We start from the raw sequence: 18,059 nt of genomic DNA on the forward strand, positions 1-18,059 counted from the left end.
AAGTGCTGTGGACAAACGGAATCTGGCCTAAAGGCCATTGGAATTGGACCACCTTTAAAATTTAAAAGGCAGCTGATCTGCTTGTAACCAAGGCACCTTAGTACTCTTGTACCAAGCAAATGTCCTCCTCTGCAAGCATTAAACGATGCATTTTACAGTTTCAAGAGTACTCTGGCATGCATTATCACACATTTCCTATTTAGAAGTAATCATTATCAACATTGAGCATTTCTTAAATCATGGAAACAAAGAAGGTGAGATGTGTTTACAAATACCTTGGGATTCAAGAAGTTAGGGGGCCTTGATATTGGTTTAGCGCCTCTGACGCTCCTCAAGGTAAACCCTATTTATTCATTCAGCAAATATTTGTGACCTGAGTATGTCCCTGGTACTGGGGATATGAGAAGTGTAAACACTCTTCAGGGGAAACTTAAAAATTAGTTTGTGGATGAACCTCTGTTTTCAAGAAATGGGCTAAACTATGCCTATGAATAAAGTAAGCTCTTTTAGAGATCAAATTAGAAGTCTCATCCCCTATTCCTAGACAAATATTTAATTTACTCTCATATTTTCATTTAATTAAGAAGTCAACATAACTATGAAACAATCCTAAGACCCCTTTAACTGTAAGACACATTCTCATTTCAGAGATATTAAAATGACCAAAAAAAATGTATATCTTGGGGTCAATTAAATACAGTACAGAGTTTGAGTCGCATACTTTGCAGAAAAGCATAGATGAAGGAAAATTCTTTCCTGATTACATACAAGAAAATAATACCTATGCTACACAGAAAATAATTGAGTCAAAAGAGAAACCAAGCAAACAAATTACCTTTAAAAGTTTAGAAGTGTAGTGTCTACCTGTAGCAGTTCATATGTGAGAAGTTTTGTAGCTTTAAAGCTAACGTTTTGCACATAGAAAGCATGCAGTGAATATTTGTTGAATGACTACATAATGGTACGATGCAAGAATGAATGGTGCTTAAAATTAGTATAGAAATATAGGATAAGTATTTATTGTGGCCAGGGCAAAGACCCTGAAATTTTATCATCATTTAATATTGGTAAAAATAATATAAAATTGCACAACTTTGAACAACATTAATTGTGAATGTAAATCGTTTAATTCTGGAATATGCGAAACATAAGTATTTAGTGTACTTGGATTTACTTACATTCAGAAAGTATTAATAGATAAAAAAATTACTTCACAGGAATTAAATGTAGATTAAATAGAAAAAGGAATTTTTACCTACTTTACCTTTTACTCAGGGATATTTCTAACAAGACATGTAATAATTTTAACATCTTTGCTCCATTACAGTGAGGTTTGGAAATACCCGCTTCTGTCAAATATTCATTATTATCAGGGAAGTCTATCAAAGATATTGTAGCTTTATAACCAGTCAATGTAATATTTGAAATGAAACATAAATTCCAATAGCTTGAGGGATCTTTGACAAAATATTTCTTCTTTTTTATAAGTTGTTCCCCATGAATGAATTTAACTTATGATACCACCTTTAGGGTGTCACATCTTTTTCAATGTCCTCTTAGAAATACTTTCTATCTTCCTAGTTTTACACTAAAGAAACTTTTTGGAGAAAATTCACATGGGTGTTTCTTTTTTTCTGTGTTCTAAATATGTTGTTTTCTATTTGTTTGAGAGGGAAAACAACAGGCTCCTACCCTATTAAAAAAAAAAATCAGTTCATGAAGTATTTTATTATCTCTTTAAATTCTCCCAACGCTATGAGATATTATCTCCACAGGTTTAAAAAAAAAAAAAAAGCTAAACTACTTAAAATCATACAACTACTATGCAGCATATCTGGGAATTGACTCAAGAGACACAGCTGGGCGTTGGCTCAAATTTGGCACATCAGGTTCAAAGTTCTTGGTGCTATTCCAAAGCCACCACCTAAACTTTTCTCCTAGGACATCATCTGAAGTCTTAAATTGGTCGTTCTTCATATAAACACACCCAGAGGCTGCTTTCACTTCAAAGAACCTTAACTTTCTCCTGACACAAAAACCAAGCCCATTGCCACCAAGTCAATTCCGACTCAAAGCAACCCTACAGGACAGAGTAGAACTGTCTCATAGGGTTTCCAAGGAGTAGCTGGTGGATTCAAACTGCTGAGCTTTTCATTAGTAGTTGGCTGAGCTCTGTGCCACCGGGGCTTTCCTGACACAAATGGGAGGTCAATACAGGGTCTCAGTCCAGAGGAGATTCTTCTAGCTCAAATAAGGGAACTTTTTGGTGAGAACAGATGCCTCTTAGGTTTCCTTAACTTCTTTCTCTAGGCATCTTTGGTTTTCTCCTGTTGACCTTTCTGCTATTCCGTTCGTTTTACAGAAGATATTTACATATAATATCTTAAACAGAAAACTATCTTCTCAGCTGTCAGGGACTAAGTATGTTAACACAATGATATTTTAAGAATAGCATTAAGATATTATTAGTATAACAGGGTTAAAAATCTGTAACTGACCTGTAATGGACATATCAACAGCTCTTCATTTACAAAACTATGTTTTCTTTTTATGAGAGATGTTATGAAAAACAGGGATAGCAGAAGAATCAGCCAACCTGCATCCATTCTGTTTTAAAACACAATTCACTATTTAAAATGTTCCTTAAGATATTTATTGAAGACATAACATATGAAAATTTGAGATATTTAGCTCTAGTGCGGAACCTCTCAGTCATTTGATTTAACCTAGATGAAGTAGCAAAATGGACATACAGGTATAGTAAGAATAAACCAATCTTAAGATAAAGATATTATTGGTATGGGATAATTGATTATTTAAGATAATAATTTAAAGATAAAATTATTTGCAAAGAAAGGTAATCAACTACTTTACAGATTTATTTGAGTCAGACTGAGGAGAAATAAATATAACAGCAGTTAATTTAAAAACATCTTTGAATTTATTTCTACTCTTTGATTTTTTTTTGCCTGGCTTGGACAAATTTCTAGAAAACAATATAAACGTATCACCAGTCTCTAAAATATAAATTTTGTGACTATGAGCATTTACATTTACAAAAAGGATCTATATTTATAATCTGTATTCTTTCTAGCAGGACTCACAGCTCCTTTCTGTCACCGACCTTGTGCCCTGGCTAAAGGAAGAGAAGGACACAGTCAATGCTTCACTGCCAGCATCTTCTCATAAGGGCAGCAGCTGGTGAGGCATTTGTATAGTAATACAAATTATATAACAACAAATCATATGACTTCAAGAATACCAGGCAGAGTATGATTACTGAAGTCAAAGGTGACCCATTTCAAGGAAACAATGTACTATTGTTTGAGCTCTATTTCTCACCTCATAAAAATCTGAGGACAGAATCTGAAACATAACAATATAATAGAACTAAGAGGAAAGGAGTTGGTTATGTAGAAAAGAGAAATAAAAGAAAGCAAAAGGCAGAGCTGGATATTTAGGGAGAATGTGAAGCAGGAATCCCCTGAAAAAGCTCATTTCTATGGATTCTTCGAACACTCTGTTTGAGAGTCAGAAGGGGAAAAAAGTGGCTGTATGTTCAAATTGCATAATTATAAAACTCATTAAAAATGACCAAGTATGATCAAGGTTCTTTTCTCTGATATTTTTTCTTTCCTTTTTCCTTCCTTCCTTTCTTTGTAATAAACTAATACTTTAACTCACTGGCAAATCAGGGATGTTACAACTATGTTATATGTAATTTTGCTTTTACCTTTATTTTTATCCTTAAAATTATACACATGAGTATTTGAAATTTTCTGAAGAAATAACAGGTTATCAGAGATCAAAATGTAGGGTAGGAAATGCCTCTAGGAATCAGGACTCAATATCAAAAATTTGCAAGTATAGCTACTATAAAACCAATATAAATATAAATTGCGTAGAAATTTTGATTTAAAAGTACACAAGAAAACAACATAATTTTTTAAAGTACAAATTAGGTATGTTCTAACAAGTCTATTTGGTTCACATTTTTGTATTTCCTAGAGTACAAAAGAGGCAAATTTCTATAGACACCCTCAACAAAACTTATGTCCCTTTTGTTGTTGCCGTTAAGTGCCGTCAAGTTGGCTCTGACCCATAGCAACCCTACGTACAACACAACGAAACACTGCCTGGTCCTGCACCATCCTCACAATCATTGTTATGCTCAAGCCCATTGTTGCAGCTACTCTGTCAATCCATCTCATTGAGGGTCTTCCTCTTTTTTTTACCAATTATGATGTCCTTCTCCAAGGATTGATCTCTCCTGCTAACATGTCCAAAATGCATGAGGCATAGTTTCACCATCCTTGCTTCTAAGGAGCATTCTGATTGTACATCTACCAAGACAGACTTGTTCATTCTTTTGGTAGTCCTTGATATACTCAGTATTCTTCCCCAACACCATGGTTCAAAGGCATCAATTATTCTTTAGTCTTCCTTATTCATTGTCCAGCTTTCACATGCATATGAGGCAATTGAAAACACCCTGGCCTGGGCCAGGCTCACTTTAGTCTTCAAGGTGACATCTTTGCTTTTTAACACTTTAAAGAGGTCTTTTGCAGCAGATCTGCCCAATGCAATATGTCACATGATTTCTTGACTGCTGCTTCCATGGGTGTTGATTGTGGATCCAAGTAAAATGAAATTCTTGACAACTTCAATCCTTTCTCCATTTATCTTGATGTTGCTTATTGATCCAATTGTGATGATTTTTGTTTTCTTTATGTTGAGGTGCAATCCATACTCTAAGCTGTGGTCTTTGATCTTCATCAGTAAGTGCTTCAAGTCCTCTCCACTTTCAGCAAACAAGGCTGTATCATCTGCATAATGCAGGTTGTTAATGCATCTTTCTCCAATCTTGATGCTACGTTCTTCTTCATATAGTCCAGCTTCTCAGATTATTTGCTCAGCATATAGATTGAATAAGCATAGTGAAAGGATACAATGCTGACACACACCTTTCCTGACTTTAAACCACGCAGTATCCCCTTGTTCTGTTCAAACGACTGCCTCTTGATCTGTGTACAGGTTCCTCGTGAGTGCAATTTAGTGTTCTGGAATTCCCATTCTTTACAATGTTATCTGTAATTTCTTACGATCCACACAGTTGAATGCCTTTGCATAGTCACTAAAATGCAGGTAAACATCTTTCTGATAGTCTCTGCTTTCAGCCAGGATTCATCTGACATCAGCAATGATATCCCTGGTTCCATGTCCTCTTCGGAATCCAGCTTGAATTTCTGGCAGTTCCTGGGTTAATATACTGCTGCAGCCACATCTGAATAATCTTCAGCAAAATTTTACTTGTGTGTGATATTAATGATATTGTTTGATAATTTCTGCATTCAGTTGGATCACCTTTCTTGAGAATAGGCATAAATATGGAACTCTTCCAGTTGGTTGGCCAGGTGGCTATCTTCCAAATTTCTTGTCATAGATTCGTGAGCACTTCCAGTGCTGCATCCATTTGTTGAAGCATCTCAATTGATATTCCGTCAATTCCTGGAGCCTTGTTTTTCCCCAATGCCTTCAGTGCAGCTGGACTTCTTCCTTCAGTAGTATCAGTTCCTGATCATATGCTACCTTCTGAAATGTTGAACGCTGACCAATTCTTTTTGGTATAATGATCCTGTTATTCTTTCTATCTTCATTTGACGCTCCCTGTATCGTTTAATATTTTCCCCATAGAGTCCACTATTGCAACTTGAGGTTTGAATTTTTTCTTCAGTTCTTTCAGCTTGACAAATGCCAAGTGTTTTCTTCCCTTTTGGTTTTCTATCTCTAGCTTTTTTCACCTGTCATTATAATACTTTGTCTTCTCGAGCTGCCATTTGAAACCTTCTGTTCAACTCTGTTACTTCATTGTTTCTTCCTTTTGTTTTAGCTACTCGATGTTCAAGAGCAAGTTTCAGAGTCTCTTCTGACATCCATTTTGGTCTTTTCTTTCTTTCCTGTCTTTGAATGACCTCTTGCTTTCTCCATGTACGATGTCATTCCACAACTCATCTGGTATTTGGTCCTTAGTGTTCAACATGTCAAATCTATTCTTGAGATGCTCTCTAAGTCCAGGTGAGATATACTCAAGGTTGTACTTTGACTCTGGTAGACTTGTTTAATTTTGTTTAGTTTCAACTTGAACTTGCATATAAGCAATTGATGGTCTGTTCTGCAGTCGGCCCCTGGCCTTGTTCCAACTGATGATATTGAGCTTTTCCATCGTCTCTTTAGACAGATGTATTCAATTCGATTCCTATGTATTCCATCTGGCGAGGTCCACATGTATAGTTGCCATTTATGTTGGTGAAAAAAGATATTTGCAACGAAGAAGCCGTTGGTCTTGCAAAGTTCTATCATGCAATCTCCAGGATCATTTCTAACACCAAGGCCATATTATCCAACTACCAATTCTTCTTCTTTGTTTCCATCTTTTGCATTCCAATCACCAGTAATTATCAATGCATCCTGATTACATGTTTGATCAATTTCAGACTGCAGAAGTTGGTAAAAATCTTCAATTTCTTCATCTTTGGCCTCAGTGGTTGGTGCATGAATTTGAGTAACAGTCGTATTAACTGATCTTCCTTGTAGGCATATGGATATTATCCTATGACTGACAGCATTGTACTTCAGGATAGATTTTGAAACATTCTTTTCGATGATGAATGCAACACCATTCTTCTTCAAGTTATCATTCCCAGCATAGTAGACCATATGATTGCCCAATTCAAAATGGCCAATACCAGCCCATTTCAGCTCACAATGCCTAGGATATTGATGTTTATGTGTTCCATTTCATTTTTGACAATTTCTAATTTTCCAAGATTCATATTTCATATATTCCATGTTCTGACTATTAATGGATATTTGCAGCAGTTTCTTCTCATTTTGAGTCGTGCCACATTAGCAAATGAAGGTTCTGAAAGCTCGAGTCTATCCATGTCATTAAGGTTGACTCTACTTTGAGGAGGCAGCTCTTCCCCAGTCATCTTCTGAGTGCCTTCCAAGCTGGAGGGCTCATTTTCCAGCACTGTATCAGACAACGTTCCAGTGCTATTCATAAGATTTTCATTGGCTAATTCTTCTCAAAAGTAGACTGCTGCATCCTTCTTCCTAGTCTGTCTTAACGTGGAAGCTCCGCTGAAACCTGCCAGCCACGGGTGACCCTGCTGGTATTTGAATACCAGTGGCATAGCTTCCAGCAATACTCAAGACCCTGCAGTATGACAAACTGACAGACATGTGGGGGATTTCCCTTTTAGCATATGATAAATCCTGACCAGTCCCTGGAGAAGGACATCATGTTTAGTAAAGTAGAGGGTCAGCAAAAAAGATGAAGACCCTCAAGAAGACGGATTGACACAGCAGCTGCAACGATGGGCTCAAACAGAGCAACGATTGTGAGGCTGGCACAGGACCAAGCAACTTTTCATTGTGTCGTACATGGGGTCGCTATGAGTTGGAACCTGCTCGACGGCACCTAAGAACAAAATCCTATTCAAGTATGTCAATATTGCTTGAGTAGGACAGACAGACACAGAAACTGATGAAACGAAAGAAAGTGGTCACGTACAAACAATGAAAAAGGACAATTAATAAGAGCTCACGGAGCAATCCAAGGTGAAAACAAATGGAAAAAATCTGAATTTGGTTTATTCACATACTATTTATAGTTTATAATACCTGCAAAGTATTTACTATATAGCAAAAGTATGGTTTTGATAGTTAATATTCAAAATTAAAAAAAAAATTTTTTTCCCTCTGTTAGTAAACTAACTTCATGAAATAATTCTTGATCCATTCCATACTGGTATTATGCAAGTATGATAAAATGTGCACAATCTCATGAAATTAGCACATATTTTAAAAAATTATTGTTTGGCTAGTATTCCTTCAATTAATCTCTCACTTATGGGAGATTAGGATGAAATGTTTAACAATTCATTGCTTACAAAAAGTTTGGAAGAAAATAACAAAGGTGATAACATGATTAGAAACAAGAGAAGAAATGTTAAATGAGAATGATCATTTAGCTTGCAAAAAAAGAAAAACTATCAGTTACGTGATAATAATTTAAAGGTAAAATTCCTCAGAAAGAAAGGTAATCAACTATTTTACAGATTTTTTTCAGTCAGAATGAAGAGAAATAAATACAACAGCAGCAAGAGGAATTAAGTAAGTTATAAAGAATAATATTCTTAGTTTGAGTGATTACACATGGGAAAGTTCTCAGGAAAATAGCAGAGTTTCCTCCCATGGAGATTTTTACCTTCAGATGAAAGTAGGGAAATTCATTCTTCTAAGATGTAAGTATGGTCATGCTCAAAGGCAGATATAGACTACATCAATAGCTTTTAGACCTTTTTAATCACAACAGAAATGTTTTTCATAAGAAACAAAAAGTTTTTGGGGGGTGGAATATTATCACTTTTCTGCATAATTTCCTTGTTTGTGCACACCTGGAAGCATCTGTAGGTAGCCTTGATGCCACTCAGACCTTACGTCAAAAACCAGTAGGGTAAATGATCTTTCATGATTATTGATTTGATATTAGTATTTTAATTTCACGTTGATTCAAGTGATCTTATATTTATGACCAAAATTAGGTTCATGTGCCATAGCATCAAGAAAAACAATTGTATTTAAAGATAAAAAAAAGTTAAAATACTGTTCATACACGAGAGAGATATCTGGTTTTTGTCCCACAAGAGGCATCAGTGGAAACACCGCCAGAAGCAAAGAGAAGAATGTCCAACTCAGTGAGGTGATCTAAAATACAGAAATAAGTCATCTTTAGATAAACATACTATCAGAAAATATCAGTGTTTCACTGACTACATGGCTGTAAAACCAAAGGGACAATTCAAAACTTTATAACTGTTTACTTGAAAAAGTAATATAGTTATTATTTATGGATGGCTGTCACATACTGGAAACCCTAGTAGTGTAGTGGTTAAGAGCTATGGCTGCTAACCAAAAGGCTGGCAGTTCAAATCCACCAGGTGCTCCTTGGAAACCCTATGGGGCAGTTCTACTCTCTTCTATAGGGTTGCCGTGAGTCGAATTGACTCGATAGCAACAAGTTTGGTTTCTTTGGGTCATATACTAGGATACTTGCATATCTTATATCAGATATATGACAGCATTAGCTCATTTAATTCTCACAACAACTTTAAGAGATACGTTTATTATTTACAATATTTCTGAGCTCAGAGAAGTTAAAGTATGAGTACCGGGCCTATGATTAGTAAATGAAACATCAGGATGTAAACCTAGGTCTGATATTTCAAAGCAAGTGTTTTATTCAGCTTATGTTATGCTGCACATTGACTGCATCTCTAAGAAAACCGGTCTGCAAAAGTAATCAAACACTTGAGCACAGATGGAAATTAAGTAAAAATACGTTTTAAATTAGATCAAGGCTAAAAATGATCAGTAATCCCATTATTTAGAGATCTTTTTAAATTCTTCTAACATAGAAAGAAGCTATTTCTACCTCCCTGCTACCTCCATCAAAAAGTGGAAACATGAGAATATTCTTAGTGGGAGCATACTGGAAATCCCTAGCAGCTAAGGGAAGAAAATCAGGAGTAAAAATATTTTTAAATAGTCTATCATGAATATATACTTCTCAGGAGGAAAAAAAGAAAAAAGCTGAATTGTTAAAGAGATGGGGAAGTGGCACTGGGCCAGGAGGGAGGTGCCACCTCTGCCTCGAGTACACCGCATTGCTGTCTAAGTGACTGTACTTCTCAAGGCTTCTCTGGGCAGTTCCTCAGCTGCTTGATCATCTAGATATTTGAAGTTCAAGGGATTCAGGAACTGCTTCAGAGAACAAAATATCAGCTCTGCTTCTATAGTATTTCAATCATCACATCACTGGCTCATTCTGATATGAAAGACTATGAATCGTTGAAACTTTAAAGACAGCCTCAGTCCTCCTGTCAAAAGGACCAGGCTCTTTACATAAGGACACATTCTACCCCCTTGGGTAAAGAAAGGAACATTTCCTTGAGTTAAACATGCATCCAAACAAAGTAGCTGCTAGTCTGTCCTATGAAAAACATAGTACTTATACCTTTGCTCGAGTCCACAGCCGGGTGAAAAATGGCCAACTCGCAAATGCAATGAGTCCAGCTGTAAGCATATAGCGGTAGAAAAAACTGAGAACCTAGTCATGCATTGCAAAGGAGAAATGAAAAACAATGGCATTTAATACTAGTTACATAAATACGAGAGAAATCTGAAAAGGTAGTAATCTGGTAAATTACTCACTAATACTTCAATTCCCAAGATAAAGGCTAACAGATAGCCAACAAAATGACTCAGAGGAAAGGTCAACAGTGATGTAACAAGGTCTTGAATAACTTGAAATCTGTTTAAAAGATTACAGAAAGAGACTACTTAAACTCCATACAGAAAAAAACTCAAGTCATATATAGCGATTTTTGAACAAAGTCAGAAATCAGGTAATTTGCAACTTATGGATTATTTAAAAAAAAAAAAAGCAGAATAAAATCTAACAGAGTTGTTCCAATGGTCCCATCCAACTCTTTTTGTAAATTTGGATGTGTTTAGAAAGAATGTAATTACAAATAAATTTGGTAACGGAAGAGAAGGTTGGCTTTGGGAATATAAATACCAATGACAACAAATGAGTCTTGCTTGGACTTAGTTTAAAAACAGTTATATGGAATTAGTACACAGACAGTACTAGAAATAAAACATAATAAACAAAATTTTATTTATTTGTGGGATGTTTTAAAATTATTTTTAAATTATTAATTTATTCTGTTTACTGCTTTAGGTATATTCAGTTCTTCTATTTCTTCTTGAATCAGTTTTGATAATTTATGTCTTTTTAGGAATTCATCCACTTCATCTAAGTTTTCTCATTTGTTGGCATACAGGATTCCTTTGTAATCCTTTTTTATTTCTGTAATGCTGTATAATGGTCCCACTTTCACTCCTAATTTTAGTAATTCAACTCTCTTTTCTTTTTTCGTCAGTCTAGCTAAAGGTTTGCCAGTATTGTTGAACTTTTCAAACAACAAACTGTTGGTTTAATTGATTTTTCTCTTTTATCTGTTTACTTCCACTCTAATCTCTAAAATATCCTTCTTTCTGCTTCATGTTTTGGGTTTAGTTTGCCTCTCTTACTCTAGCTTTCTAAGATAAGAGGTAAGGTTATTGATGTGAGATCTTTCTTTTTTTTCTAAATCAGGATATATAGCTATAAAATTCCCTCTAAGCACTGCTTCAGCTATGTATTAAAAGTTTTGGTATGCTGTGTTTTCATTTTGATTAATCTTTTTTTTTTTTATTAACTTTTATTGAGCTTCAAGTGAACGTTTACAAATCCAATCAGTCTGTCACATATAAGTTTACATACATCTTACTCCGTACTCCCACTTGCTCTCCCCCTAATGAGTCAGCCCTTTCAGTCTCTCCTTTCATGACAATTTTGCCAGCTTCCCTCTCTCTCTATCCTCCCATCCCCCCTCCAGACAAGAGATGCCAACACAGTCTCAAGTGTCCACCTGATATAATTAGCTCACTCTTCATCAGCATCTCTCTCCCACCCACTGACCAGTCCCTTTCATGTCTGATGAGTTGTCTTCGGGGATGGTTCCTGTCCTGTGCCAACAGAAGGTCTGGGGACCATGGCCGCCGGGATTCCTCTAGTCTCAGTCAGACCATTAAGTATGGTCTTTTTATGAGAATTTGGGGTCTGTATCCCACTGATCTCCTGCTCCCTCAGGAGTTCTCTGTTGTGCTCCCTGTCAGGGCAGTCATCAATTGTGGCCGGGCACCAGCTAGTTCTTCTGGTCTCAGGATGATGTAGGTCTCTCGTTCATGTGGCCCTTTCTGTCTCTTGGGCTCTTAGTTGTCGTGTGACCTTGGTGTTCTTCATTTTCCTTTGCTCCAGGTGGGTTGAGACCAATTGATGCATCTTAGATGGCCGCTTGTTAGCATTTAGGACCCCAGACGCCACATTTCAAAGTGGGATGCAGAATGTTTTCATAATAGAATTATTTTGCCAATTGACTTAGAAGTCCCCTCAAACCATGGTCCCCAGACCCCCGCCCTTGCTCTGCTGATCTTTGAAGCATTCATTTTATCCTGGAAACTTCTTTGCTTTTGGTCCAGTCCAATTGAGCTGACCTTCCATGTATTGAGTGTTGTCCTTCCCTTCACCTAAAGCAGTTCTTATCTACTAATTAATCAATAAAAAACCTCCCCTCCCTCCCTCCCTCCCCGCCTCATAACCACAAAAGTATGTGGTCTTCTCAGTTTATACTATTTCTCAAGATCTTATAATAGTGGTCTTATACAATATTTGTCCTTTTGCCTCTGACTCATTTCGCTCAGCATAATGCCTTCCAGGTTCCTCCATGTTATGAAATGTTTCACAGATTCATCACTGTTCTTTATGGATGCGTAGTATTCCATTGTGTGAATATACCACAATTTATCATTTTGATTAATCTTAAAATATTTTCTAATTTATGATTTTTTTCTTTGATCCATTATTTATTCAGAATTTATTTAATTTGGGAAGGGGAAATCTTAGTTATAGCTCTTCCACAATCTAAACAACCTTTCCTAAACGCAACACAGGGTGACACTGATATATTAATTGTATTCAAAAAGGGGAAAGATAAAGAAAAAAAGATGTTTATGTACCATATTTGCACATCTATAAATGAATTAAGAGGACTTCACAATTAATATTATAAATATGTCTTTGATGACTGTTACAGAAAACAAATCTACTTTAAATACACACTTAATTTTAAACGATGCCAAGAAAAAAGGAAGCAAGATGTGTTCCTTACTCTCTTAGAACTGCATACCATATGGGCACCGGCAACAAACAATATATGTAGTAAGTCCAGGGACAGGCTTGAATCAGCAGGAAAAATGCTACTAAAATGCCAACAGCTACAAAACTACATTGCAGAAGACAGCTTGGTTTCTGAAAATCAAACAAAACATTGATACCATTCCAAACTCTTGCTAATTGACAGTTTTTTTAAGAGATTTTGTAAAGTGAGGAAAATATATTACTTTCTTCCAGTAGAACTACAACCAGATGAGTAATCAAAGATTCTATTACTTTCAATAATAATTGATGCTAAAGTCACTAGTGACAGGTTGTTGGGGAAAAGAATATTTTCATGGTCTGGAAGTATCATCTAAAGGATTACTTATTAATCAAAGGGGAAAATTAATATTATAAAGGAGAGTTGTGGCTTTTATTATCCATGGTGATCAAAGTTAGCATCGCCAAGAGTAGGATGAATTGATACCCTGACATAATGCAATAGAAAGTACACATCATCACCAATGTAGTGGTCTTATAAAAAATGTTTAACTTGAATCTCATAATGAGAAAACAATCAACAAATCCAGGAAGAGGACCGAGACAAACTGGCCTAGACTCTAATACACATCACTGAAGAGTAATTTGGCAATGTGTGATAAAGTTAAGAATACAAGTTTCTTCCAAAGTCAAACCAAACTCGTTGCCATCGAGTTGATTCCAATTCATAATGACCCTGTAAGACAGAGTAGAACTGTCCCATAGGGTTTCCAAGGAGCAGCTGGTGGATTCTTGGGTAACAGCCAAGCTCTCAGCCACTGTGTCACCAGGGCTTACATGTTTCTTATGACTCAGCAACTCCTAAACCAATCTAAGTTTGGTTCTGTTTTCCTCTGCCCTCACCTACAATGTAGTAAGAATAATAAAAATAGTGAAGTTAAAAAACAAAACAAAACAAGCTACCACAGCAGGAACAACAGGAGGAGAAGCAAGTGAGTTTTAGCCCCTTCCAGCTGCTAAATTTTTAACTCAGTTGAAGTAAATGTATTGTTCAAAATTAATTTTCTAAACCACTTGTCCCAGAAAGACACAGAATACTTACAGCATGTTAAATAGTTGTAAGAAAAAACAAGAGTCAACAGAGTTGATACCACAGAAAAATTAGATTATTTATAAAGCAATCTTTATAGCCTTGTGAAGTCATAGGACCAATATTTTTAATATGTCCTTTTTTTTTTCTCCAGCTGAAGAAATAAAGGTAACTGAGGAAAAAAATGACGATCCACAATAAAACCAGATGAGGGATAAATAAGAGTATGATACAATGCCTTACACATTATAGAAACATTACAGTTAATTTGATTAAATCTCTTTCCTAAGTCCTAGTATTTCATACTACTACTTGAATGTTTTTTATATTCTCTGGACCTACCTTAACTTCTTTACTAACACCTCTTGTAAGGTTGGAATGAGATTTGATGAGCAACAAAGAAACATAAGATGTCCATCCCACAAAACCAATAACAACATTGATTATCAAAAAGAATCTGTCGTAAGTATGATAATAAGACAATCCTTTCAATGCAAGATGAATCAGCTCCTTGCAAAGGGAGACCTATGGAGAAAGAAAATATAACTTGTCACATGGAAATAAAAAATAAATTTCAAAGAAAAGAAAAATTTTTAAGTTCCTAATAACCAAACCATTTTATTAAAGTTATAGCAAGTAATTATAGGTGATGCACCTACGTAGATTTTGTTTGTAGATTTCTTGAAGAGTACAATTAAAAAGTAATGAATAAAGTGAACTTATTTTTCAATATTGGTAGGAAAGGGCATTTTAAATGTAAACTATCCATGATAGGTTTAAAAATATGTAGTGTTTCAGAATTCCTCACTCTTGTGAAAGTGATCTCCATATCACATATAAAAGAAAGAAAGTCTCAACTGAGAGGCCAACATTTCTATAATTCTTGACTTTCTCATATCAGATTACCCAAATCAATTATAAACTATCACTAAATATGCATATTTAAGGACTAAGATGTGTCTGACTCAAGCCATGATGTTTTCAGTCACCTCATATGCACACAAAAGCTGGACAATAAATAAGGAAGACCAAAGAATTGATGTCTTTGAATTATGGTGCTGGCGAAGAATATTGAATATATTCAGAAGAATGAACAAATTTGTCTTAGAAGATGTACAAGAATGCTCATTAGAAGCAAGGATGGCAAGACTTCATCTCACATACTTTGAACATGTTATCAGGATGGATCAGTCTCTGAAGGACATTATGAGTGGTAAAGTAGAGGGTGAGTGAAAAAGAGGAAGATCCTCAATGAGATGGATTGACATAGTGGCTGCAACAATGGGCTCAAGCATGACAACAATTGTAAGGATGGCACAGGACTGGGAAGTTCATTCTGTTGTTCATAGGGTTGCTATGATTCGGAACTGACTCAACGGCACCTAAAAACAACAGTGATAAGTATATGTATGTATGTACATATATCTTAATGTTTTAGAAGAGAAAGTGGCTTACCAGTTGATAAATGATAAAACTTATCATTAAAACACATGGTATTATTTAGGCAATTTTGGAAGCTAAAAATAGAATTCTTTCCTACAGAGTTATAAGACTATTTAACAAAGAGAAAACAATTAATAGTAAAAATAAAGAAAACATATTGAGGTTGGGAGTGGGAACACTTAAATCTCCAATATGAATTGTTAAACTTCTGATAAAACCAAAAACCAATCCCACTGCTATCAAGTCAATTCCGACTCATAGTGACCCTATAGGACAGAGTAGAACTGCCCCATAGAGTTTCCAAGGAGCGCCTGGTGGATTCGAACTGCCGTCCCCTTGGTTCGCAGCTGTAGCACTTTACCACTACGGCTCCAGGGTTTCCAAACTTCTGATAGTAACTCCAAATGTACAAATATATCTTATTCTAAACGAATATATGTAAGTAGGGTGACTTTAATATAGAATGTATTTTGTCATCACAAAAAATGGCATAATGGACTTAAATTCCAATGCTAACCTACAAAAATTTACATATTGTATTATTGTATGTGGTACATAGCTACTTGTAGTCAAGAAATTCAACCCTTTCTTGGGAGCTAAGGAAAGCTCCCTGGCTGCCCACTTTTCTTTTCATCTACATACCTCACCTCTCTCCATTATGGAAATGATCAGTAATTTACATGCACAATGATTTTGTACTTACTACTTCTGCATGCTTTCCTTGCTTTATATAAGATCTTGCTTTCCTTAAATTGTTGAGCTGTTCAGAAGTAGAAAGTAACCTATAACAGAAAAAAGACATGCTTAAAACGTTTCTTCATTCCAATTATACATTTTTTTTAATTGAAAAGATAATTAAAAATTAAAATAAACAAGCAAACCTTGAGCTCAATTGTACTGTTGTTGGTTATCTTAACACTTCCAAGGAACAACTTGTAGTTTAATTTGGCTTTAGCAACCCAAAGTTTGAATACATGTTTTTGCTTCTAATGGCAATCTCCGTCCCATTTCTTTTTTTCCTAAAATATGCCTCTTCCTAAGAACTCTACTTTATTTTCTCCCATTACATGGCTTTTTTTTTTTTCTTAAAAATGTTCTATCACCCCACTTTGACCTCTATAGTACAGGTTTTTTCCAATATGAAGTGGTTTTCCTCCTTTTAAAGGTTATTTACTTGTAGGCAAATATTTTGTTTGGCCTAGTCATGCAGCACCTCCTGCTGGTCTTCTCATGGAACACCATTAGGTTGGACCCAATTTTAGTTTTGTGTAAGTATTTGTCACAGCCTGCTTCTGTGAAGATTTACAGCCTTGGAAATTCTGAGGCAGTTCTACTCGGTCCTATAGGGTCACTATGAGTAGTTATTGACTCAGCAGCAACAAGTTTTAAGTATTTGTCAAAATGGATAATCATTATTTTCTTGAGAGGTCTTCAAAATATCAAAGAGGAAATTTACCGATCGTATTTTTTTCTACAGGTTAAAATAATTTACTATTTCATCATCCTTAAAATTATTTCATCATTCACCAATTATTTCCAATCTTTTTAGAAAAGACTAAAATAATAATCATCATTATTACTGTGTGATCCTTTAGTCCTTTTATTGTGTTTCCCAGAGTACTGCATCTAGGGGCGGATTCTTGAACAGGCAAGGTAAGCACGTACTTACCTTGCTTACCAGATCATTTGTAATAAACAATTTTACCTTTTTTCACCACATCAAAGATTCTGCTTCTAGGTATGGCTGGCCATCTATCTCTCTTCCCAATCCCACAGCACCTTCCTACAGAATTAAAGCCTCTTTTTAAATTTACAGTTTGTGACAGGGACAGATGACCCAGTAAGTAAATAAAATACTGCCCCACATCTTCGGAGCCAAGCCATCAAGCCCTGTTGAATCCATTTCCTTAAGGTCTCTCATACCCCTCTCAATCTCTCCATCCCCTCAACCAGCTATTCAAAGGTATCTAGCTAGCATCTGGCTCATTATTTAACAAAAACAATAGTTTGGAGCTGCCACTAATGTGTACACAGAGAGACAAAGTTTCTAAGTAAACAAACCTATCAGCATAGAACTCGGTGAGAAATTCTTTTTAAAAGCTAAATTCTTAAAAATATAAGAGACTTACTTAAATGGTATAAACAAAAATGGCAAAGTAACTTCTTTTTTCTGAGTCATTTTCACCTGGGAACCAAGTATGAAAATATCTTATTATAAGTCAGAAAAAAATTATTTTTAAAATATAAACATCTGTTAAAATGGCTCTTGGTTAAGCACTTTGAAAATAAATTGAATTTTGGGTTACTATATTATTTCATAAATATTTAAAGAACAAATTTAACATTATCTTATTATCACAATAAGCTGAGAATTAAGCATGTCAAGCTTGCAAAATAACACACTGTAATGTGATTAAATTGTACTTCTTATAACTCTTGAAAAATGAAATAAGCCAAACAGCAGTTTCAAGAATAACAAGAGTTTTCAGTTAAAGGTCCACCTCTTTAAATTCTCAATGCATATACTACTGTACATGGAATGACAAGAAATGTTGCAATCTCCAATTCTACTTCTATAGGGCATATTTCACACTGATATGGCTGCTAATTTTCATAAACATATGTGGTAATCTTACAATCAGGGACACTCCTCAAAGGTAATTCTATACCCAGAAACTGACTCATAGAATCTGCACC

At 35.4% G+C, this 18,059-nt stretch overlaps 1 protein-coding gene across 1 annotated transcript in view; it reads right to left on the bottom strand.

Annotated features, from left to right (window-relative positions):
* LOC126085124 (GPI ethanolamine phosphate transferase 1-like) overlaps nucleotides 1-18,059 on the bottom strand; it is a 99,798-nt gene that overhangs the window by 37,495 nt on the left and 44,244 nt on the right. The window contains exons 12-19 of the mRNA XM_049900147.1: nucleotides 17,492-17,547; nucleotides 16,066-16,144; nucleotides 14,262-14,444; nucleotides 12,843-12,982; nucleotides 10,279-10,378; nucleotides 10,082-10,174; nucleotides 8,681-8,772; nucleotides 2,499-2,607 (exon numbers count right to left, since the gene is read on the bottom strand). Coding sequence (XP_049756104.1) covers nucleotides 2,499-2,607; nucleotides 8,681-8,772; nucleotides 10,082-10,174; nucleotides 10,279-10,378; nucleotides 12,843-12,982; nucleotides 14,262-14,444; nucleotides 16,066-16,144; nucleotides 17,492-17,547 — 852 coding nt within the window. The remainder of the gene's footprint in view (nucleotides 1-2,498; nucleotides 2,608-8,680; nucleotides 8,773-10,081; nucleotides 10,175-10,278; nucleotides 10,379-12,842; nucleotides 12,983-14,261; nucleotides 14,445-16,065; nucleotides 16,145-17,491; nucleotides 17,548-18,059) is intronic.

The sequence above is a fragment of the Elephas maximus genome, chromosome 11 (genome assembly GCF_024166365.1).
Source record: "Elephas maximus indicus isolate mEleMax1 chromosome 11, mEleMax1 primary haplotype, whole genome shotgun sequence".
NCBI lineage: Eukaryota > Metazoa > Chordata > Mammalia > Proboscidea > Elephantidae > Elephas > Elephas maximus.